This window comes from Squalius cephalus, assembly GCF_949319135.1.
Source record: "Squalius cephalus genome assembly, chromosome: 16".
Classification (NCBI taxonomy): Eukaryota; Metazoa; Chordata; class Actinopteri; order Cypriniformes; family Leuciscidae; genus Squalius; species Squalius cephalus.
In genome coordinates, this window is record NC_137137.1 from 31,412,207 (window position 1) to 31,437,938 (window position 25,732).

General features: G+C 38.6%; 1 protein-coding gene across 1 annotated transcript in view; it reads left to right on the plus strand.

The window, feature by feature from the left end:
• The window catches only part of bmp1a (bone morphogenetic protein 1a), a 90,435-nt gene extending 65,084 nt beyond the window's left edge, over window positions 1-25,351 (plus strand). Inside the window, exons 9-20 of the mRNA XM_079897611.1 lie at window positions 191-293; window positions 396-512; window positions 1,877-2,022; window positions 3,618-3,813; window positions 4,169-4,294; window positions 9,689-9,849; window positions 11,437-11,617; window positions 13,179-13,304; window positions 14,388-14,515; window positions 15,608-15,821; window positions 17,189-17,439; window positions 24,180-25,351. Coding sequence (XP_079753737.1) covers window positions 191-293; window positions 396-512; window positions 1,877-2,022; window positions 3,618-3,813; window positions 4,169-4,294; window positions 9,689-9,849; window positions 11,437-11,617; window positions 13,179-13,304; window positions 14,388-14,515; window positions 15,608-15,821; window positions 17,189-17,439; window positions 24,180-24,317 — 1,887 coding nt within the window. The 3' untranslated portion in view covers window positions 24,318-25,351. The remainder of the gene's footprint in view (window positions 1-190; window positions 294-395; window positions 513-1,876; window positions 2,023-3,617; window positions 3,814-4,168; window positions 4,295-9,688; window positions 9,850-11,436; window positions 11,618-13,178; window positions 13,305-14,387; window positions 14,516-15,607; window positions 15,822-17,188; window positions 17,440-24,179) is intronic.
• Window positions 25,352-25,732: the final 381 nt, after the last annotated feature.

Consider the following 25,732-nt stretch of genomic DNA (forward strand, 5'->3'; position numbering starts at 1 on the left):
AATCTGACTTAACTACCTCCACACAGTTTGACTTAACAATTAAAATGAGGTACATTTCAGAATTACGAAGCCTAGTTATAGACGATCAGCCTCCTTGCTTCTAATTCCACAAATTGCTTGTAATCATTACACTTGTACAGATTTAATCTTGCTCTAGTAACAATTTACCATTTTTGTTTTATTTCCTAAGATCATTCTGAACTTTACATCTATGGATTTATACCGGAGCCATTTATGCTGGTATGATCATGTGGAAATCAGAGATGGATATTGGAGGAAAGCACCATTGAAAGGTTTGAGATGAACCGCTGACATTTCAGAAGAGGAATATGAAACAAGTAATAGTGAAGCTTGATAATTAAAGTTGAATAATTTGCTTGTACCTCTGTATGCAGGTCGATTTTGTGGGGATAAATTACCCGAGCCGATCGTCTCTACAGACAGTCGCCTGTGGATTGAGTTTCGCAGTAGCAGCAACTGGGTGGGAAAGGGCTTCTCTGTGGTTTATGAAGGTACCAGCAATCAACCAAATCAACAACCATTAAATAGTCTAAAATATGTACTATTGTGCATAGAATAAATTATAAAGAGGAACTATTGTACTTGTGTTTAGTACAGCTTAAGTGCCACCATTCCAATTGAAAAAACATTCCTGGTGATGCCAAAGTTCAGACTTTATAATGTGTAGTAAGACATGCCAGTACAGGGACATACAATGTCAAAAAATTGTGCCTTGAGCTCATACTATTGACATTTTCATGTAAACATTCATATATTTAAGAATTTCCTGTGGCAGTAGTCTTGCGTTTCTCATAAATTTTTCTAAAATCAAAAGAGTTTTGGGCAAAATTAGCTCAAGGCTGCAATTTCATGGTCACTGACTAGGGCGAGTCCAGAGTGCTCAGAATAACCTGTCAACAGAAAACATTGTCAAATTCATTTATAATAAGAGTTTGCCCCACAGACCTAAATCCATCCGTAACTGATATACTGAGAATTTACATTATGCTAGGTACACACCAAAAGATAATCAGGCTGATTTTGGGCCGATTTCCCCCCTTCCGACAATCCTAGCTATGTCCCGATTATCTTGATGGTTCTACAGATTATCTTATCAGATTTTCCCTTGGTGTGAAGTGTGTTAAGAGAGTCCGAACCTGCTCGGAAGAACGTCGGAGCCGCCCCGATCGCGAAAAATCTGAAATCCTGATGTGTGGGGTGAACCCCGAGGACAAACGTGCGCACGCTCTGGAGATTATCACGTGAAACGAAACAATATCCAATCAGAAAGCGAGATGATGGAAGACGGAAGCATAACAAACGCAGTCATGGCGCAGCACAAATTGAAATTGATGTGGACAGCAGAGATGGAGGGATGAAAAAAAAAAAACGTTTCTTTTTTTTCCGTGAATTTTCTTTGAAAATCATTCCAAACACTATCATCGCAATTTCTTCCTGCATATCGTCCGCCATGCTTATTCTGAAGTCTCGCGAGATTTTGTGAGATTTCCTGTGTTCACAGTCGAGACTCTGGTTGAAAATCTGTTCGTGTGTGGTGTGCTGTCTTTGTCACATCATGGCACACCACACACTATAGGAGCAAAACGGTTAAATCTCGGATTTTTTGTCCTCATGTTTGTGGTCTATCACATTTTTTCAAAATCTTATAAGATGTAAAAAATCTTTTGGTGTGTACCCAGCAGTAGGAAAACGCCTAACAATATCGTTTTCCTGTAGTTTTTGTTGTGAAAGAAGGGATTTTCTTGCTTTACTGTCATGTTTGCAGGCTCACCGTCCTTCTGGTACTTATAGGTCTATATTACAAAAAAAGAAATGATGATGTTGATAGTGAACACTGTTGTCTTTTATCTTGCAGCTATTTGCGGTGGGGAGGTGAAGAAAGACAATGGTCAAATTCAGTCCCCGAACTACCCAGATGACTACAGACCTAACAAAGTGTGTGTGTGGAAGGTCACTGTGGCTCAGGGATACCACGTAGGCCTTACCTTCCAGTCTTTTGAGGTATGATTGGAAAAAAAGTTCTTATTACTGCATAATAAGCATGTAATTAATTGTTTATACTAGGGCTGTCAACGTGTTAACGCAAAATCCTTAACGCATTCAAATAATTTCACGCAAATAAATCACTGAAGCACGTGATATTATGTCAGTGTAATTTACATCACGCAGTTTAGATGATCTTAGAAGTCGGGAGTTTATCAAACTGAGCATCTACAATGGCGCAAGCACCTGTAACTTTGGGAGGTGGACATTTCTATTCTAACCATTAAATCCAAACTCTGTCATATTCTGTGATTGTTAATCGCACAAAATTTTTTGATTAATTATGATTTAAAAATTGTAATCTATTGACAGCCCTAGTTTATACACCATGTTTTAATGTTAGAGTGTGTCCTAAACAAGAAATAAACATAATAGGATTGGAAAAAATAGGGCTGCGACTCAATAATAAATAATTAAATATAGGCCCTGATATACTTCAAGCGAAAGCGAAGAACTAACTTATGTGACATCAATTCGAACAAAATCCGTCCGAAACGAACTTCGTTTTAGGAATTCGAAACTTTCTGGAAAAGTTCGCTCCGGCTGGTAAACACCTTTGTACTAGCATTGGTCCGTGGCGAGTACGTAATAGGTAGGTGTGCGCTGAGGCTCCGCCTTCTTTCACGTGAAAATCTATTCTCTTTTCTGGTTCATTTGGCCTGATCAGTCGGTCGCGGTCAGACATCCGTGAAAACACACTGGAGAACTGCTTTATAGTAGAAAATGAAGTTGTAATTCTGATGAAACGAGACAATGACACTGTATAACGCAGATATACGAAAGAATGACGAAAGGCTGTAAGGAAAGTGTTTGCGCAAAGCCCTTTTATGGAGATGGTTTGGGTGTGTTTTATGCTAATGACTAACCTTGTGCTCACGGCCACTCATTTAGAATACTCCAAATTCACTAACATCAGAATGATGTTAAGAACAAATTAATGTGCGTATAAGCGTGTTGTGAATTAGGCGGAGATTTTTCGTGAGAAGATCTCCTGTGCGTACAATTACGACATAATCCACGCAATTATTAGTGAATGAGACCCATTGACTTTAATGGGAAGTCCATCACATCATCATACCATTTTTTGATTTGTTTTTAAACTGAATGTAGTTGCTACTTGCTAGGTGCTTTCAAACTTTATATTGTAACCTTTAATTGCATTTTAAATTATTTATCATTTAGTGTCATTTGTCTGGCTGATTCTGATATGTCACGTCATTGCCCTGGTTCTGAGTTTAGTTTCGATTGTCTCTAACCGGCTGGTGTAAATAAACTCAAACTCCCCATGATCTTTGAAATAGAAACAGTGATGTTGTAGATCTGTCCATTTAAATGAAAACGGGAAAAACATTCAATTTTGTTTCTGCTTCATTCTTTTCTTAAGATATTCTTGACTTTGATGAAAAGGTTGGTTACAGTTGCAGCTGGTTGCCATCAAATGTAAATGGCACGTCTTGCTTTGAAAGAAAAGAAATACATGTTAGGTCTTTCAGATTTAAATTTAGTTTTTCCATTCCCTTTTTCTCCATTATCTTTTGTCTTTCCAATCCAAGATTGAGAGGCATGATAACTGTGCGTACGACTACCTGGAGGTTCGAGATGGGAACTCAGAAAGCAGCCCGCTGTTGGGCAGATTCTGTGGTTATGACAAACCTGATGATATTAAATCCAGTTCCAACCAGCTCTGGATGAAATTTGTGTCTGACGGTTCTGTCAACAAGGCTGGATTTGCTGCTAATTTCTTCAAAGGTGAGGTTTGACGTTTGTTGTTCTCTATTTCTGAGCTTTGATGATTGGTTTTAAAGCTCGGAATTTTACTTACAGCTTGAAAGTTTACGTTATAGCTAGTATGTATTATTTTCTTTTTTTAAATCTATTTTCAGTGAAATTCAGGAATGCACATAAACTTTTGGCCAATCACCAATATAATGCAAAAAAAATTAATAAAAAAAGTCCTGATATTATCCATTTCCAGTTTTGACTTAATCATACAATGCCAATAATGCTAATGCTACAATATTAGCATTAAATATCTCCTCAGATATTAGCATCGCTCTCTAAAGATACAGTAACTCATTAAGTTCTGCTGCTTTTCTTGCTGCAGAAATGGACGAGTGCTCCAGACCCGACAACGGTCGCTGTGAGCAACGCTGTGTCAACACGCTCGGCAGTTACAAGTGTGCCTGTGACCCTGGTTACGAACTGGCGGCGGACAAACGGAGTTGCGAGGGTCAGTATGTGAGCAGTGCTTTGCTGGTTACAGGCCAGTGCCATATTTAAAATGTTAATGGTGCCATTATACGGTAGCATCGAGGCGAAGCTGCACAAACACCCCGTGTGTGGTTATAAAGATTCTTTCTAAAATTGTTTTAGGGCAATGACATCACTTTTTTACAGGGTTGTAAGAAAAATTCTTAAGAAGTTCTCAAATATTTACTTAAGAACATCTTGGTGTTTTCTGATTGTATGGCAGTCCTTGCCCAAGACTCACTGATCAACGCAAAGGCTGTCTTTTTACACTGCATGCAGATTAGCGTAATAATACTAATCAAGATGAAAATTGTCACAATTATTCAATTTAAAATAAGGTCCCTGTTTTGACTCATTTTCGTAGACGTCACGGATAATTATGGCCGATCATTCAGAGTATTAGCGCAGATTCCTAAAAAAGTTGGAATCTGTATTTCATGTTTTAAATGTATTAAATGTTTTAAATGTATAAAAAGTATTAAATGTAGCTATTTTACAGAATGTGTACATACAGTGTACTTACCTAAGAAAGTAGTGGTTAATATAAGGTAACTACATGTGTTAAGGGTAGGTTCAGGGTTATTGCACGGTTATTCTAATAACTTTAATAAGTACATAGTATGTACATGCTGAACAGGACTGTAAAATAAAGTGCTAGAGTTATATTATAATGTTTAATATTTGAAACAACCCAAATTAATTAATTTTAACTTATTTACAGAGATTTTTAAGAACATTCTACTCAGGAATTCAAATTCTTCTTAAGTTTTGTTACAACAACAATCTTACAAAAAAAAGAGATAACATTCTTATAAGGCACACCATCGCTGTGTCCGAAATCGCATACTTTCTAAGTAGGAACTAAATTTTAATTTTAATTTTCTTCACGGCTGTTAAAAAGTACGGTCTATATAGTATAAAATTTGGGTAGTATGAATGTAATCTGGACGTACTACATCCGCCATGTTCCAAATAAGGTTTTATATTCTGACTATTTTAGACTGGGCGGGACGGCAACTGCTGTGGAGTATCCCAGTACCTGTGTGACTCGTCGTAGACATAAACAGAGAAAAGTTGCTCTGGGTACAATGTTCTTATGCAAGACAAATGTGTTTATTAGCAGCAAGAGTGCCAAAAGTTAAATAGTGTACCTTTAAGTGTTTTTGGGAATACAAAATATTCTTAACTTGATTTTTAAGTTAGGAAATGAGAAAATAATAGTAGTTTAATCTTAATCATGATTGGTGAATTTGGCCCCAGGATCCAAGGGAAAACTTTTAAAGATGTAATTTCTGCGCCACTAATGTCACCGCTTGGAATTGTAAAAAGTATATTTGTAAATGGGTTTACAAGAGACACTCCCCTTGCCTTCTATTGGTCAAACAAACAGATAGCCCCGCCCCAAACGTACACCATTGTTTGACCGAATGTTGCTGTACAGGTCAGGCTTCTTAAACAGAACAATTCAATAGGCTTATTTATGCATATTAATCTGTGATAAGAGAAGGATTTACTAGGGGTGTAACGGTACATGTATTCGTCCCAAACCGTCACGGTATGGACGTCATAGTTCGGTGCACACAGTCAGATGACGAATACAGTCAGTCACAGGCGATCCACACTCCAATTCAGAAGGGGGCGCGCGCGGTAATGCAACACTGTTTGCTAACCGTCACAATAAGAAAAAGAGCAATAGAAGAAGACACGTTCTATGCACCAACCCAAAACAAGAGTTCAGATGGCATGCAAGAGCTTGCTAGTAGCCTATATGCTGAGTTTCGATGAATTTTTGTGACGAGCTCCACAAACTTCCTGTAAAGGAAACAAAAGCACTATGTTTTGTTTTTATTGTGAGTGTATACAATGTCTTACTCTTATCTGTATAACCATAAATTAGTATTTTAAGTTGTTTCCGCTGTTATATTGAAACAAAATCATTCGTCAGTGTGCCGATTTGTGTCGTGGAAGTCTCACAACAGTCCAGTGATGAAATATGCGTGTCCTGGAAATGGGAAGCCTCAGGTGCCGCTTCACTCGCTGTCTCCTTGTGGAAAGGTGAAGAAGGCTCAGATGTAGACGGCACTTTTTCTCCTTCTTGCTCATCTTTGTGAACTTTGTGCATTCGCCATTGTCACCGCATGTTAATAATCTCTCACGCACAAAGAAAATGACAGCGTAGACTAAGCGCAACACATTAATCTAACTAACCAATAAGTTTGAAAACAGCCGTTGCATTTTACCGTGCAGCATTGGTCAATCTATTTATTAGAGTAACAAATCAACAACTTATTTTTTTTTTTGTTTATTTAAAAAAGATTACTTTATTACATTATAAAGCTTAGAAGTGCCAGGACATTTTTTTTAAATAACTCCGATTGTATTCGTCTGAAAGAAGAATGTCATATACACCCATCATGGCTTGAGGGTGAGTAAATCATGGGCTAATTAAAATTTTTGGGTCAACTATTCCTTTAAGGCTAACATATTCATACTAAAAGCTAAAAAAAAGTTACATTTTTATTTCAGGGCGTCTTTAAGAAACTTCAATTGGCACAAGAATTACCTTTAAGCAGCTGGCAGCAGTGTCCTCACTCTGCCTCTAGTGGACAGTCTGTGCTACTGCATCCTCTTAATTACTACTCCTGCTTGCCTGTTGACACAACGCCGACATCTGTTTTGTGCTATTGGCTTGGGGCTGCCAGCAAGTTATGAGCACCTTCCTCACATCGACAGCAGGCTTGCCTGGCTTTCTTTACCCTCCTCCGCACGGCACTTACAAAAGCGCTGCTCTGTGTTTCTGAGTGGCTTCAAATAACCGTGAAGTTTGGATCACATTCTTCTTGAACAAAGCACAAAAACAAACAGTTTGGGTTAAAGGTCAAAGCATTCTTAGGTAAATTGTTGTCTAACAACTAATGCCTCGTGTTATATATCGTCGGCTGATATCTGTATACGCGAGGCAGTTGCTAGGACAGCACGTACCCTGCAGCTGCTATATTGAGCAAAAATCTGTTTGTTCAGACATGCACTGAGATGACTCAACTGCTCAATCGTGACAGCCTGGAGCGATCGGAAAATGATTCTCCATTAGATAAAAGAAAGACTGGCCGAGCGCAGCTTCCCGGTGGCTATCAAATCAGTAGTAAATCCAACATTATCATAATGACTGCGCCGCTCTTTCTCCCAGAACAGGCAATGTAGAAAAGATTTACTGCACAACAGTCCTGTGGGAATAGAGACAGATAGACCTTAAATGTACACAAAGCTCAAACTTCAAGGGCTGTCCAAAGGCTTCTAAACGGCATGATGGTAGCCATGGAAACATCTCTCCCCGAGCGCATGTGTTCAGTGGAAATCGCTGTAGGGGATCCGTTCCTTCATTTGGATCGTACCGCATTAAACTAAACTACTCTGTCTTTCTGCTTCGTGTTTTGATGAGATATGAACCCTGGGGTTGTTCTCTGTGTATTTTAATTTAAACAGGACTGTTCTTGTTATTTTATGTGTACCCTCCGCCTGTTTAGACAAACCTCAAGCTGTTCAGCTTGATAAATTGAAAGTTTAAGAGTGCTTCGAATCTAGGTGTGTGGTGCATGAAATAAGCATACTTATAGTTTCCAACGAGTTGTTTGGTGTTTTCTCTTTTTTTAAGGGGCTGTGTTGTACATTTGTGCATTTTTTCTTTTTTTGGTATGTTAGTCAGGTGCTGAATTAAACTTGAATAATCCAAGTAATTTTTGTTAATTGACCTATAAGACTTCTATACAAACAATGCAGGACACGTGTGAGAGAGATAAATGTACTACTATTATACTATGTAAATATTGATTTACATAGGTTGGAAAGCCTATTTGCCATTACACTGGATGATTACATTTTTTCAAATGCCAGTAAGCTTTGTTAATTGTGACTGGCACTCAATTTGACCAGGTTCGAGTGATACAATGTAATTTACTCTACAGAGCTTATTCAGTCTGCTAAATACGGTATAATGAACTGTCTAACAGGCTAGTATAAAATTCCTTAAGTAGCAACTAGTTTATTTTTCTTTAATAAGACTATGCAAACATTAAATGCGTTTTGGATTTGGCAGGTTTGATCAGGATGATCTTATCCACTATGTGTCTTGATGAGGTCTTGGCTGGCGTTGCTGTATTTAACATCTTTTGATGAGGTCCACACTGATTCCTTCGCTCCGTCCAGTTGTCATCAGAGGAGAAATCCCTCTTTGCGATTGTGTTGGTTGGTTATTTTCCCCACTCTAGCTAGAACATGACAGCTGTACAAATGGATTTTTAAACGCCAGTCACATTTTTTACTATCAATTCATATTTCTTATTGAAATATGAAAAATAATACAGACATAATGAAATGCGGGGCACTACTTGCGTCGTGCAGGACGCGGGACAAAGCTTCCAATTTCAGGACTGTTCCTCAAAATGCAGAACAGGTGGTCACGCTAATTAAAGAGGCCATGAGATAAGAAATCAAACTTGCCTTGATCTGTCGACATATAAGAGGTCTTTGAACCATTGACACATCCTGCAAATTTTAGAGATTAAAAAGTCCCTTTTCCCTATACTAGATGTGAGCATCGAATCACGTCAGAAGCAAATAAACCCATTATAATCACTGACGCTGTCTACACTGGATATACTTAATAAAGATGGTTCAGTTCAGTTTCTGACATGCTCAACACACTTGAGTCTGTCGACAACAGGACAAATGAAAGAGTGAAAGAACGTTTGCTTTGACACATCCAGTTTCAACAGCTCGTTTGTGTCTCTGTACAGACTTCAGAAGGATCCCATCGTCGGAAACAAGTGGATAGTTTATTTTAATGGCGTCCCGGATCTCGTCAGAGGATTACATTTTTGTTCGTAGCATTTTTTGTAAACTAGGCACAAATCACAAAACATAATTTGAAAAATGTCAATGGTGTTCAGTGTTGTTTGGATGTTTTGATGCCAGAATTTTATTTTTTGGGTGAACTGTTCATTTAAATATATAAACCCTGGTAGAGGGGAAAAAAGTGTGTGTGTGTGTGGGGAGGGGTTGAGTCAACTTGTTGATGCATCATGACTCAAACGATTCTTGATCGATCAACAGAAACTCAAAATAATCACACATTTGTGCCTTCAGATAAAGTTTAAAGCCACGGATCACAAGACTTTTCAAAGAAAACAACCAACCAACATTCTATATAAAACAATACTCTGTACATAAACAGAGCATGAGGGGAATTTCATATTCCTTTCATTTTCAAGTAAACCTGTAGACCTTGATTATCTGGTTCAGATTGGTCAACAGATCTAGTTGAAATTAGCTTTTCCCGTTTGTCTTAAAGATGTTTTTCTGTTGTCTTTTTCTCTAGCTGCCTGTGGGGGTTTCATCACCAAGCTGAATGGGTCCATCACCAGTCCAGGCTGGCCCAAGGAGTATCCGCCCAACAAGAACTGCATCTGGCAGCTGGTGGCGCCCACGCAGTACCGCATCACCCTGCTCTTCGACGTGTTCGAGACTGAGGGGAACGATGTGAGCACTAGGTTTTTGCCTCTGAGTGGGGTGGGTTTGTCTGGTTCATTTCAGCTCGATAGTGTGAATCACCACAGGGCTTTTGGGACTGACTTCTCCAAATTGCCTTCATGTTTTCTCACTTTTTCATTGCTGATAGCTTAAGGCAATTTTGCCTGGTGCAGCTCACATGACGAATACACTCATGATTTTCTGTTAAGTTGAAGGGTAGTTTTCTGGTGACGTGTGTTTATTAAAAAGCCTCAGGAAGTTTATATCAGAGCTATTCTGTTACCATAATGGTAACCATATCAGTTACCTTATAGCTTCCAGCCTGTCTTTATATTATATTATATATCTCATATTTTAATAGATGCCACTAACATTGCTTTAATATAACAGCAACATCATTAAATGAGTGCTAAATAAAATAGTCTTTTTTAAGAAAACGAGGCAGTTGGCTCAGGCTGGGTTTTTTAAATAGCTATTAGTCTGTTGAAAAAGACGACGCACTAAAACGTGTTTAAATTAGCTGCAAGTTTTCCTGAGCATTTTATAGCTTCAAATTAATAGCCTAGAATATAATTGCTGGGTAAATTAAAGCTGGGAATATTTTGGGTCCACACAGGTTTCGCTCTATCGACTACATCAGTGACATGTTGTCAATTACCACAGAAAATAATTACGACCACAAAAACAAATCTGTTTACAATAATGGGCATACATTGAAAGTCCATAGGGCAAGAGACTGCAGATAGTAACATAATGTTAATTTCTGGTATACTTATACAGTTTAGTGCAAAGTACTGTTTACATGGAGCAAACTCTTACTCCATCCACAGGAATTACGTTGATAACATTTAACCAGATGTTCACCCGCCATTAAAAGGATGATTTACATGCTCAAAAACACATGTTTTGTTTGTAAGAATGAACACAAGTGCTTCTAAAATGCGAGCTGAACGTTTCTGCTTTTAAAACCCTCGGGAATGTTTTGCCACGTAGACGTCCATTGTAAGTGCATTACTCTGAATGTGGTTTTTGTTTGTTTTGTGGATATTGTCTGTAGTAATGCTGTCAGTAGAACTTAACTGGAACATTCATTCATTGTTCTGGCACTCGTTTAATAGTGAAAGGTGTGAATTGTCTCAGCTTTATCGATTGCCAAAAACAACATTTGTTCCAGCAACGACTGTACAGCTTGTGAACCATTACTGTCAAAATGTGCTGTGAACCACAATGAAAAGCTGTGATCATCAATGAATTATTTGGAGCATTTTGAACCACTTAAATGGAGGATCCATCCAGTTTCTTACAAAACAAACATGTCCCACTCCTTTTCTCTCTCGATTTTTGATTTATACGTTTACCAATTTACATTTATCAAACACTTTTATTCAAAGTGACTAATAATACATGCAGATGTGATTAATACAAAGCAGAAAACAATGCAATAAATGCCACTATTATATTACCCTGCTGAAAAGACAAGTGTTTTAGATTACCTTGATCAAGAAGGATCTTTCTCAAGACATGTGGTTGACCAGCAGTGTTTTAAAGGTGAACTGCAGGCTGCTGTATGACTCCGGTTTGCCTTTTCCTGTGCAGGTGTGCAAGTATGACTTTGTTGAGGTGAGGAGCGGACTCTCTGCCGACTCCAGACTGCATGGGAAATTCTGCGGAGCTGAGAAACCGGAGGCCATCACCTCTCAGTACAACAACATGCGCATTGAGTTTAAATCCGACAACACTGTCTCCAAGAAGGGCTTCAAGGCCCAGTTCTTCTCAGGTGAGTGCGTGCTATTAATTTTAAAAAACAAAACGTCAAACAAAACATAGCATGTCCTGAAAAAAAAAAAAAAAAAACTGACGTAGCTGTCATTGAAATGTGTTTTGTGTTTTTTTGATGTTATGTGTGGTGTATTATATTAGAATGATTTCTGAAGGATCATGTGACACTAAAGACTGGAGTAATCATGCTGAAAATTCAGCTTTGCCATCAGATAATTAAATTACATGTTAAACTATATTCAAATAGAAAAAAACACAATATTACTGTTTCTAACTGTATTTTTGATCAAATATATGCCTTGGTGAGAATAAGAGACTTTTTTCATACTTTTGACAGGTAGTGTATATAATATATGTATACAGGGCTTGACATTAACACCGCCAACCCGCCAAATGCGGGTGGATTTTAGCATTGGCGTGTAACACAGTCAATCCTACTAGCCACTTTGGCGGGTTGCATTTTTCAATTTTAGTCTTTTAAAAAGGCATCTGAAATAATAAACTAAGTGCAATGTAGTGTCGTCAAAAATATCTATTCTTTGAGACATATCGATACTGAAATATCTAAAACGCTTTCTATACTCATTAGATACACGATACCAGCTGTGCTTTCTCACTCTCTCATCTCTCCGACAGCGAGTTACACACAAACCCGCCTCCCCTCACTCATTCGTTTCATTTGCTGAATATTGTTGGTGTTACAGGGCTTGAATTTCTGCGTGGGGTTGTGCGTATTGTGCAAAATTGTACCCATTCCTGCAGATTATGTGCGCACCCAAAGTGTCTCCTCAGCACTACATTGAGTTCTTTTTTGCTGTTTATTGCACTTAAACAGTCAAATACACACAACATAATGTCAAAATGCTGGTCTTGGCGAGTATTCACGTAAACACAGTCAGTTACAGTATGTTATAAGTGAACATAAACAGTTGAGAAAGAAAACGCAAGTGTAACAGTATAAAGGATCCGTGCGTTAGGTCTTAAAGTGACAGCAGCCTAATAAACCTGCTGCCAAATTATTAAAAATATCTACATGGCAGTTTTTCCCAATGGTATCGATGTCAAAAAAGTGGCCAGTGAAAATGCTGAGTGGCTTGTAACTTTGGAAAACCACAAGCTACAGTGGTGAGCAAAAAAGTTAATGTCATGCCCTGTGTCTATATAAAAGTGTGTATATATAGCAAAGAATTGCTGGCCTTAGTAGCACTGTCATTGATTCAAACTGTACAAATCACACATACCAAATGAATTTTAAACTTACAGTCCTTATGAAAAAGTGCAGTGTAGAATTATCTTGATTTATTGTCTGTTTTTATTTATTATAGAGGGGAATTTAAACACTCTGGGTTTGAGATAATAATATTCTGACAAATTTAACAATTCAACATTTTAAAATTGTGATTTTTTTTTTTAAAGAAACACAATAAAAAGTGTAATTCTATTATAATCTGTCCTGTTAAAGTCTAATAAAGTCTTTATTAAAATATATCTCTTTTTTTTACATTCTAGGGAAAAAAAAGTGAGTGTTTTTGTTGAGATTTGGTGCTTTGTTTTCTTAGATAAAGACGAATGCTCTAAGGAGAACGGCGGGTGTCAGCATGAATGTGTGAACACTTTTGGCAGCTACAGTTGTCAGTGCAGAAGTGGCTTTGTACTTCATGAGAATAAACATGACTGCAAGGAAGGTGAGAAAACACACACACGCACACACACTTATTTTATATGTGGATACACAGAGAGGCAGTGTTGCTTTGAAACAATAAGCCATGAGTGGCCACGTAAACTTCCTCAAAATCATAGCATATTGTTTTATAAAATAGTAGCAACAACTATATGATAAAATAAGCCAAGTTCAGTACTTACCCTCACGTTGTTCCAAACCTGTATGACATTTATCTTCTGTGGAACACAAAGAAGATATTTTGAAGAATGCTCATGCTTTTCTTCTTTATACAATGACAGCTGACAGCTGATCACAGCTACAGTACAGTATCAAGTGCGAAAAAGGATAAATAAGCACCATAAAACAACCATAATCATGTTCAATATGCTTCTTCGGAAGAGATACCATAGCTTTGTGAGGAACAGACTGAAATGTAGAACTGTCCTCTGTCATAGCTTTCAAGTCTTGTTCTTTATTCCACATAATCAAAATTGCAGCACATTTGATTATGATGCACACAAGATCCATCACGAGGGGAGTAAATTTAAGCAACACGAGGCGAGTAAATGTGCTCAGGATTGAGTGAACTATCCCTGTTCTTTTAATATATTAATATCCAATCAGAGCTGAAACTGTCTATTTTATAGTGAAGGATAAGCCACAACCCTAGATTAGGGTTGGAAATTGGTTTTGACAAGTATTTCACTAAATCTAGCAGAATTACATGCTGGATGCCTGGAGGATCTCTGTGTTTTCTCTATGAGAAACGAACAGCAGTCTGGTTGTTTTAGATTCCCTATTAGCACAAGAATGCTCAGAAACCTTCACCATTGATTTAAGCTCACTGGCACTAACTAGCGTCTGAATATTTTTAGAGAACGCCTTCCTCTTGCGGGCATAAATAGAAAGAGTAGCAGTGCTTGAGAGAAAAGAAATAAAATGGTGGAGAAAAGGTGTTTGAGAAGGTTATGAAATGCAATGGCGAAAACAACAACGATTCTCAGTGTTTGAAGTTTGAATGTGGCTCATATGATGAGCAAGAGGATGAGACTGCTTGTGTGTGTACTCCAAGTTGGACATCACGTGTTATTGGTATCTCTTGCAGCCGGTTGTGATCACGTTGTGAACAGCGTGAGTGGGACCATCACCAGCCCTAACTGGCCAGATAAATACCCCAGTAAAAAGGCCTGCACCTGGGCCCTGTCCACCACTCCAGGACATCGGATCAAAATAGTATGTACAATCTCTCTCCATCCATATTTACAATAGTTGGGGAATGTACACCAGTGGCTCCCCATTACCATGTAATGTAACCAAACAGAATAGTTAAACGGTATGGAGAATTGGCTTAAGACACACTCAAAGACACAGATCATAATCAGAGTTGACAAAAAAGAGACACCTACTGCCATAGGTGTCGATTTAAAAGTATTCCCATTTTCCTACCATATTTGTAAATGAAATTCGTTCTTTGATCCACCAAGTACCGCTTAAGTTAACTGTCAACGTAGATGCCAAAACTCTTGTGGATCTGCTCACCCAAATCCCTCCGTAACTGGAGTAAATTTGGCAAATAAATAATTTACGGACAGTTACATAATCCCAACAATTTATTATGTTAGCATGTTAATATTAATCAGCCAGTCACTGAAATCATTTTCTCTGAAATGGCTTGGGTATGCAGAGCTTTGGCAGCTTATATGGACTGTATGCCCCTGAATCTCATGTTTTTAAACTCAAAAACACATTCTGTGTTGACGCAATGTATTTTTGCATTTCATTGCGCTGCTCTTCTGTTGGTTTTTTATGTAAACTTGTGCTAGACAAACACGTTTGACCGTTGCACTTGTGTCTCGTGCACTTAAGTTAAAAGAAGTTTAACATTTTAAAAACGTCTCCAGACCTTTGCTTTTTCCCCCTTACACTGCCTTGTGTCTCACAGTTTTGCACTCCATTGCACTGCCTTTCCATATATATATATATATATAATTTTTTTTTTTTACATGCACGTTTGTGACTATCGTGTCTCACGTCTTTTGCCAGTTAAAAATTCAAAAAAACGTTTTACCTTTGAAAACCATCTCTTGACCTAGACGTTATTTTTCAATCCACTGCCCTGCATTTCGCCTTTTAAAACTGTGTAAATGGTCCTATAGGGGTTGTTTGCACAGAACGCATTTTTGCATTCTACTGTGCTGCTTTTCCATTGGTTTTTATGTAAACATGGCGCTCCATTACATCGGAAGTCTTGTATCAAGAAGCTATATAATTCTTGAAAATCTGATGTTTCCCCGTTCAAACTTTGACTTGAGCCGCTTGTTTCAGGCTTTCAATGAAATCGACATGGAGCCTCATCTGGAATGTGCTTATGACCACATTGAGATTTATGATGGGCGGGATGGGAAAGCGCCAAGCCTCGGACGCTACTGCGGCACCAAAAAACCTCAGCCAATCATATCCACCGGAAACAAGATGTTCATCCGCTTCTTCTCTGATAACTCTGTGCAGAAGAAAGGCTTTGAGGCTTCCCATACTGCAGGTGAGCTCACATCTATCTAAATTAAATGTGCATTAACGTTGCATACTGGAATCTGTAAGAGACTGGTAGTCTTTTATAATATAACCTTATACAAGCCAAACATATATAATAAAACCATAGGAGACTGTGCAGTGCTTTGTTTTATTCCTAAAAACAGGCTGTGGTAAAATCAAATTAAATGGCTTTTTGCTTTTTAAATCTTTCCCCGCCAGCTTTTTTTCTTAAGTTGCCAGTCACAAAAATGTCATGGCCCCCAGAATATATAAAGAGAAAGAAAAAAAAAGTTTTATCCTAACTTCATGCATTCTTTTTTAAATCAAACCAATAATGGTTTTGGTTCGACATTTTATTCAGTAACGTTAGGCAGTTTTGATTTATATGCTGTTTAATGTTTGATAATCGCATTATTTTACATGTGCGTCAGCAATGCTTCTATCGCTTGTTTCTGCTTCTTCTTCAACTGTGTTTTGATCCGGAGATTCAATTCTCTTTCAGAAGATGTGTAATAGCGCTCCCTAACATATAAGATGAAAACGTGGATTGCATGGACATTTCCATCAATGGCGGGAAAGAGTAAAGATGCTTAAGATGCAGTGTTCAATAATTAATATTTGTCTAATGTTAATAATAACTAAAACTTTTTTCCATTTAAGTAATGTAGTTCATCAGCCATGATGTAGACCGTTTATGATGATTACCATATTTAAGCGATTAAAGATCATACCATCAATGGTGCAACTTGTAATGATCAACATAATTGAAAGATTTGGAAATGACTTTCTGGGCATTTCATGGTTTGAATGGTTTGTAACACATTATGTAAAGTTCAGATTTTCAAATATATTTTTAATATATTCATACATCATATTTGAGAGCTAGACCTATCCATTTTATATTTGACCTTTCATGTTATTTCAGATGTTTGCAAACCCTTGTGGGTTCATGAGGGAACTGTAAAATAAAGATGAAATATTTTGTTTACCTCTATGTAATTTGGCCATTAACCAACATTAGAGAAACATGAACATGCGAATGTCTTGCTAAATTATTGAAATATTGTCTTAAAATATTAAGTGTAAAGGCCCGTTCACACAATATTAGCGCCCACACCAATGCATGATAAAGTTTTTTTTATTATATGCACACACTGCAGTTTTGTCGTCTGCCACTTTAAATGCTTGAGCTCTTTAAAGTCAGGTGGATTCTATCCAGATCAGGTGCTACAGCACTGTGTTTACATCATTGGGTGCTGATCTCAGCCACAAGTCTGGCTACACAAGACTATTGATATACAGTCATATGCTGAGATGCTGAAGTCAGACTCACCTGTAAATTACCTCACATGTTCATTTTCCTCTCTTCTCCAGAGTGTGGAGGTCGTCTGAAAGCGGAGGTGAAAACTAAAGACCTTTACTCTCATGCCCAGTTTGGTGATAATAACTACCCCGGGGCGTCAGACTGTCAGTGGGTGATCACAGCAGAGAAGGGCTACGGTGTGGAGCTCATCTTCCAGACCTTCGAAATCGAGGAGGAGGCCGACTGTGGCTATGATTACATGGAGCTGTTTGATGGGGCGGACACCAAATCACCCAGACTAGGCCGTTACTGCGGATCAGGGGTAAAACACAGATCTAGATTTACTATGTAAAATCTATAAAAATCAAAATGCTTCTACATTGCATGTGAGGAGTTGTGACAACATCTAAGCTTAGTAGTAAAAGTGACCTTTAAAGGGATAGTTCAACCCCCCCAATCTCATGTCATTCCAAACCCAAAAGACCTGCGCTAATCTTTGAAACACAAATGAAGATATTTTTTAATAAAACCTATTATAATAAGACCCGAGATATTTCTGTCCCTTCACTTAGTCTATTCCACAAAAAGTTCATAAAGAGATTATAAAAGTAATCTATACTGTATGAAACCTGCGTTTTAATCCGAGTCTTCTGAAGAGTAATAATCACTTTATATGATGAACAGATTTAATTTAGGCTTTTATACACGCACTGATCCATGCACAAACATAGAGCATATCAAAAATGCTAAAATGAACCTCAGTCGTACTTGCTTGATGCACGAGAACAAACCTCTTGCAGAAGCTTAAATGTGCTTATGTGAGACGTGAGAACGGGCGCCTTCGTTAATCTTGCTAAAGTTTGAGCTTCCGTTTACATATTTAATGCTCTTTGTGTGTTGATCAGTGTTTATACTTGAATAAATGCTTTAGTTAAATCTATTAATTTGATCAAACAATTCGGTCCATATGGATTTCTTTTACAATGTCTTAATGATCTGTTTGAATCATCAAAGTTTTGGTGCAATGGACTTTTATTAGAGGGACCGAAATCTCTGATGTTCCATTAAAAAAATCTTCATTTGTGTTTTGAAGATGATTTGAATGCGTGAGGGTGAGTAAATGATGACAGAACTGAAATTTTGGGGTGAACTATTCCTTTAGTAGTTTTAGCCCACATCATCAACTTCTAATTGATCATTTTCCATAGAGAAGATTTTTAATTAAATAAAAAAATTCTACGTGACTAATCACACAGCACCAGCAGTACTCTGTGTGAATGAATCCAGCTATATGTAGAACCACATTTCTTTGCCTTCTCTCACATTTAATGACTTAGTTATGCTTGATTAGTTGCTTTGAGCCGTCAGGCATTTTGTTCACTGGCCCTTACAGTCCTGATTTACCCTGCTGTCCATGACCCCATTACAACAGACCTGTGACGGCGCAACCTGCCCATCGAATGAGATATTTGTTTGACTTGAACCAAGAGGATGTTAAACAGTGCGCATTTGTCTCAATCAAGTTTTGGTAACTTGCCATTTAGCACATGCTTTTAATCCAAAGCAACTGACAATTTACTAACAGCAGGGACTATGTCCCTCGAGCAACATGAGCTTAAGTGTGCTGCCACATTAGGCTGTCACAGCCCAAAATAACCCATTAGGCTTGCTCAGAGAACAATCACACAATCTAAATCTTAACATCTTCCCAACCTTTAGCTACACAGTGAAAACTACTCTGAACTGTATCAAGTTTTTTTAGGTTTAAGCCCTAGTGAGCAGTGTCACTATCCACTTTTCACATAGGCAGCTACCTACCTTCATTGCTTTAGAAAAAGCTCAGCATATACTTCGGTTTTTACGAGTACGCTAAGGTGTACAGTGTGCATGATGTAAGTTTCATCATCAACACACCTGATTTTTCAAACCATGCAAACTTCGCATGCCAGGGGTGTCAAATCTTGCTCCTGAAGAGTTCAATCACTGTCCTATAGAGTTCAGGTCCAACCCCAATTAAACACATCTGAACCAGTCAATTAAGGTCTTACTAGGCATACTAGAAACTTCCAGGCAGCTGTTCTGAGGCAAGTTGGAGCTAAACTCTTCAGGACAGTGGCCCTCCAGGACCGAGTTTGGACATGCACATGCACCTTTAATTTTGTTTTGCCATTATAAGTTTGTCCACAAGGTGGCAAGACTTTTCCAGCTCGTTGGTTCACAGTCGAAAAAGAAACGGAGACTCAAAGTTGGAACAACAACATCAAATATGCTTGACGGCAACAACAACAGAGACCAACGTTGACGTGCACTTGTGTGAGGGGATTAAGAGATCCATAAAACTCTAGTTTAAGTACAAAAACATTTTTATCAGTCAGAATTTCTGGAGAGAAATAGCGCAGACAATGGAAACTGTAGTGTGCACGTGTTGAGTGCCTGTGTTCACACACATCAAATGTAGTATACTTTGAAAGATTTTGCGGTCCAATGTACGCATACTCTAAGCATTTGCAAAAAAACTGAAGTGTACTTCAGTGGTGGAAAGAGTACTAAAAAATTATACTCAAGTAAAAGTATTGCTACTTAAGTAATAATTTACTTGAGTACAAGTAGAAGTACTGAAAAATAATATGACTCAAGTAAGAGTAAATAAGTAGTTAGCTTAAAATCTACTCAAGTAACTACGTTACAAAGTACTTTAGTATTATTTTTCTATTTTTACCCAAAATGTGGAGATGATAGCTATATGGAGCACTATACAATCTCATCATATCTGTTTCATTCATACTGGAAGCCCAGTACATACTGATTCATACCTCGCGCAAAAAGTCCAAAAGTGAGATTCATAGAAGTATTAAACTTATGACGTTTCAGGAAATGCCTTATATGGATATAATATAACATGCAAATAGAGACGTTTTGACTGATGAAACATGAAGACAAATACATGATAGCGATAATATATCTGTGTTCATCAAGCTATCTCAGGTATTTTCATAAGAATGATACATGTCTTTAAAGGGATAGTTCACCCAAAAAGGAAAATTAGCCCATGATTTACTCACCCTCAAGCCAGGTGTATATGACATTCTTCTTTCAGATGAATACAATCAGAGTTATATTAAAAAATGTCCTGGCTCTTCCAAGCTTTATAATGGCAGTGAATGGCTGGAGAAAAAAAAAGAAAAAAAAAAGTGCATCCATCCATGATAAAAGTGCTCCACTTTTACTCCAGGGGGTTAATAAAGGCCTTCTGAAGTGAAGCGATGTGTTTGTGGAAGGAAAATACACATATTTAAAACTTTATAAACTATAATCACTAGCTTCCGTCAGACGGCTGTACGCATCGATTTACAGTGGAAGAGTGACTTCTGACCCAACGCACAGCATAATGATGAACGTGGAAGCTCAGAGGTAAGAGCAAGACAAAACCCTGGTTGCGAATTACCAATTTTTAAGAGAAATGATGGAGGATTTCTATATAATAGAAGAAGAGCTTCAGTTTGTTGCACAGCCCTATTTGTTTAAACCACGAGAGGCGTCTAAGCTTACGATACTCCTACATCCTACATGTGTCACGGGTTACTCTTGTGGCGCAAATCAATTTGTGTAGTATGTGTACGGTCGTCTGGTGGAAGCTAGTTATTTTAGATTATAAAGTTATACAGTAAATATGGCTATTTTTCTTACAAAAACCATGGCTTCGCTTCCGAAGGCCTTTATTAACCCACGGGAGCTGTGTGGAGTATTTTTTTTTTTTTTTTTTTTTTTTATCATGAATGGATGCACTTTTTTGGGTTTAAAATTTTTTCCAGCCATTCACTCCCATTATAAAGCTCAGACGACCCTGGACATTCTTTAATATAACTATTAATCTGAAAAAAGAATGTCATACACCTAGGATGATTTGAGTGGATGATTGAATTTTCATTTTTTGGTGAACTATCTATCCCATTAATGCAATGCTAATCAACATAGCCTGTATAATAGAATTTAATAAAGTAATTCTCACTCTGTGTTAAGAAGCAACATGAAACCACAGAAGTAAAGCAAAACATGATATTAAACTCATAAATTGTAGTGTTTGATGGTATGCAAAGCAAACATAGCCTGCTAGCTTTCCTTGTTGTCAAGAGCAAATGTTTTATTACTAATTTGGAAAAGTAAGTCCAGGTAAGATCATTTGAATATTTTCATTTGAATCATTTCATAATTGAAAGCAAAGAAGGTTAAGTGAAAGGTCCGATTAAAAAAAGAGAGAACGTTAAATTTTATGCTCTTTTTCTTTCGTTCTACCGAAAATGTGCCGGGAGGGAGCCCACTATTGCTAGAGTATTCAATTGAACTGTGTCCATGTTTTTAAGACACTTACATTGTCCTTGCTCTGTCCATGTGAGCCGAGTTTTTTATTTACTTCAACTGCTCAGTGCTCTGGTATTATCAATGGGATTACCCATTTCAGGAGTTGCCATAATTACATTTTAAAATCAGAATATGAGCGTAGCTCACTTACATTCACTAAAATATTTAAACGTTAGCGATACGGATTCAAAACCATAGACTGTAAAAAGTTCAAAACACGAGCGCCAGTGATTGAATGTCAAAGCGCGGTTTGAATTCCCCGCCCCCAGCCGAACTGGAAGTTTTGATTGGTTTTGCACCCGAGTCAGACCTGCCTGTTATTGGCTGAAGAGCAGGGCTCCACCACAGTGGTTTGAAAAGTGTCTGTGAAATGTCAGCTTGCCCTGTTGTCCGTCGGCACCTTTGTCAAAGTACTCTGTACTTTTGGTGAAAAGTAAATGTAGCGAAGTTGAATACTTTATTTTTATTCTACTCAAGTAAAAGTAAAAGTACCACAATTTAATTATACTCAAGAAAGTAGAAAAAATCAAAAAAATGTACTCAAGTACTGTAACGAAAGTATTTGTAATTAGTTACTTTCCACCACTGGTGTACTTTGGGCTTAAGAAAGCATCCTCACAAAATTACTTTGTAAGTGCCATACAAATTACCCAGAAAATATTCAACTGGAACTCCAAAATATTCTGATGCTAGCATGTTGTTAAGCGACACGACTTTTAAAATCGGAGAACATTAAAAATAACAATAAAAAATAAAGAGGTGTGTGAACTCTCAAGTACTATGTCAGACACTGTGGGTGATTCTCAAAACCAAGAATGCAAAGAACGGACTTGAGTTCTTGGGGAGAACGCTCTTGCTAGTTGTTCTTGGAAGAATGAACTCACAAGGTGACGAGCACACAGAACGCTGCTGACAGTTTGAGACGATGTGTTCTTGCTGGTATTGCGCAATAATACCCTCGCACAGACGCCGTCTGCAGTACCCAAACATAACGAGAATTATTGACGATAACAGCCAGGCTTTATCGCCCAAGCCTACCCTCAGCTCAAGGTATTACTCTACAACTGTACACTACAATGTAATGTATATTCATAACGATAAAGCAACGCTTATGGAGATTCTCACTTCCGAAAACGTTTGAGCACATTTTCGATTCGCCATAAATTTTCGTAAAAATGCCAATATTTGAAATCTACACAGTTGATTTCGCGCATCAAATGTTCTCAGAAGTGAATTTAGTGATGAAATAGCGTACGAAATTGTAGAAAAACGACTTTGTATTGACCTGCCTCTCCTTCCTCGCATGCCGAAATGAATGCTGGGATATTTCTGCCGTCAAGTTCACACAAGTTACCAACCGATGCATCCTCTGTAAAATGGGCATGTCAAGAACACTTCTGGGATTTTTAACCGTTCTTGCCAAAATGCAAACTTGTGTATTGGGACAGTACTTGGGCAGTGACTGATGACGTTTCACAAGTCCACAAGAACACAAGTACAGACAAGAACGCATATTGAGAAACGGCCTGTAATTTGCTCTGGCCCCCTTCCTGTTCGCTGGAGTGATGAGATACTTAGCGGACTGTTGTCACTCAATGGCTGGCTGTCTAAGTGGTGTCCGCAAAATAATATAGGGTTCATAGACAATTGGAAAAGTTTTTGAGGCAGACCTGACCTGTTGAAAAGAGATGGGATTCATCCTTCCTGGGGTGGTGCCGCTCTGCTCTCTAGTAATATGACACATAGGGCCCTATTTTAACGATCTGAAACGCAAGTATCAAATGCGAAACGCAAGTAACTTTGTGGGCAGATCTCAGGCGCTGTTGCTATTATACCGGCGGGATAAATGACTCTTGCACCCGACGCAAATCTAAAATGGGTTGGTCTGAAGTAGCTACATTACTCATAGGTGTGGTTTGGGCGTAACGTGCAATAAACCAATCAGAGCATCATCTCTCATTCCCTTTAAGAGCAGGCGCGCTTGTTCCATGGCGGATTGCTATTATAACGGCGGATTTGCCAGGCGCACTCCAGGAGCGGTTCGCAGCCGAGGAGACCGACGTTCTCATCAGGGCCGTAAAAGACAGAGAAGTGACATTGTATGGGGTCAAATTAGCTTCGGATAAACAGGCGTATAATAATTTGGGTAAATGTGTAAGCTAGATTTATGCCTATTTCTTCTCATGGACACCACAATGATTTCCCTCGTGTGGAATATTTTTCCTTGTAATTATTTACGATATGCAAAAATGTCAACTGCTGCGTCTGTGTAGATGAGAGAAGCAAAGTGTATGTGCGTTGTGCACACGCTACATTATGGCCAAGCATGCACCCTTAAAATAGCATCTGAACGCCACTAAAAATGTGGAATTGTTTTCTGGAACTGCAAAATAGCACCAGGGAATGTTTGCGCCAGAACACGCCTTCTCTTTTCGCTGAACCGCCCCCCGGGAGCGCAAGTTCATTCCCTAATTTACCGACGTGCGTCTGTGGAGGGAAAACTCCGCTGTGCGTCGGGGGCAAAATAGGAAGGATACATGCGTCGGTGTACAAAGTCAATTGCGCAATCCTAAAAAAACAATCCTGTTGATTGACATTTTAAAGTATTTGTTAATAATGACGTTGGTTTGAGGTAATAAAAGGGAATTAGTTCTATCTAGTGTGCTCAAATGTTGACATCTGCCTCCGTCTTTGTGTTTCCAGCCTCCAGAGGAGATCTATTCTGCTGGCGACTCCATAGTCATCAAATTCCGCTCAGACGACACCATCAATAAGAAGGGCTTCCACGTGCGTTACACCAGCACCAAATTTCAGGACACACTCCACTCCCGTAAGAAGTGACCCTTAGTGGCCGGGAGGGGCCATGCAGGGCCTAGGGGGAAGCGAAAGGGCCCCAGGGGAAGGGTCTCACCCATCGCTCGGAGCCCCCCGGCCGCAAAGAACACCAAGACTCGACGGACCAGCCGCAAGAACGCCAACCGCACCTCAGTAGTTCACAGGGGTTCTGGCATCCCCTAATGACTGTGAGGAGTAAAGCCATTCCGCAGTAGACCTTGTTTTTACCTTTTTTTAATTATTACATTCGGGGCAAGATGTGGAGGGGGGAGGGGGGTGGAATGTATTCATTCGCTGGATACCAATATAGGGGCAAAATCGAAAGGGATTATTGTATGGGAGGGTGGGCGTAGTTGATCGGCTACTGGAACCACCCCATTTTTCATCTTTCATGAGCCAAGAGTGCGTTTGAAAAACACAAATACACTGAGTAACTCCTGCAGGAGAACCAAGCAGTCAACCAAACCAATCATCTGTGCAACAGTGGGATAGAGGAAGTGAGAAATGAGTGGAGCAGGGCATTCAGGATGGGGTTCCTTGCAGGTTTTCCAACCTTGAAATGTGAGATTTACCGCTGCACTGTGTGGAAACAATCATCTCTTCTTGACATTGTTGGCATTGCTTGTTCATAACGAGTCTCGTTGGCCATTGTGGGCCGGTTTCATTGTCGTTACTTGAGCAAATGACACTGTATGTCAAAGAGATGCATGTGGTACAGCTAGAAGGAAATGTGGAAGTGATGGCACCAGCATTTGTAATAACTCGCTTTTTCCTGGCCACTAGTCCAGAAGGTTCCCTGCCCGATATTATCACTCTCCAGGAGGTTTTCCAGAAACAGTTATCATATTAAAAGACTAATAAACAAAACGTGGCCCATGTCTGATGGCTGTTAATTGTTTTTGCATAAAAACAGAATGGTGGAAAATTCTAAATTTGGTTCAGTTGTCCTTAGTTTAAGCACACATCCATTCCAAGGTCCTGGTAATGTGCTTCTATCCTCAAAACGCTCATTCTCTGCTTTGCCAATCATTAACAAATTAGGCACAATCACATGAAAATTGGTGGACACTCTTGTGTCCCGATGTCCCAACGCTGTTTTCTTATAACACATTCTAGCCTTTTTCCTCTTTCTCAGGCTCTTTCCTTGCAGCCCATGACCCAAATTTCTATATATTTCTTTTTGTTTTGTTTTCGCAACAAATTACAAGTCATAGTATGAAAGCTGCATGTATGGACCATAGTCAGGGTAGATTCCAAAAAGCTTAAAAATAGACGTGACCTATGACCTTAAAAAGGTAGTTCAACCAAAAATGAAGATTCTGTCATCATTTACTCTCTTCCATGTCATTTCAAACTTGTATGACGTTCTTTCTTCTGCAAAACACAAAAGAAGCAATTTGGAATAACGGATCTGTCCATAT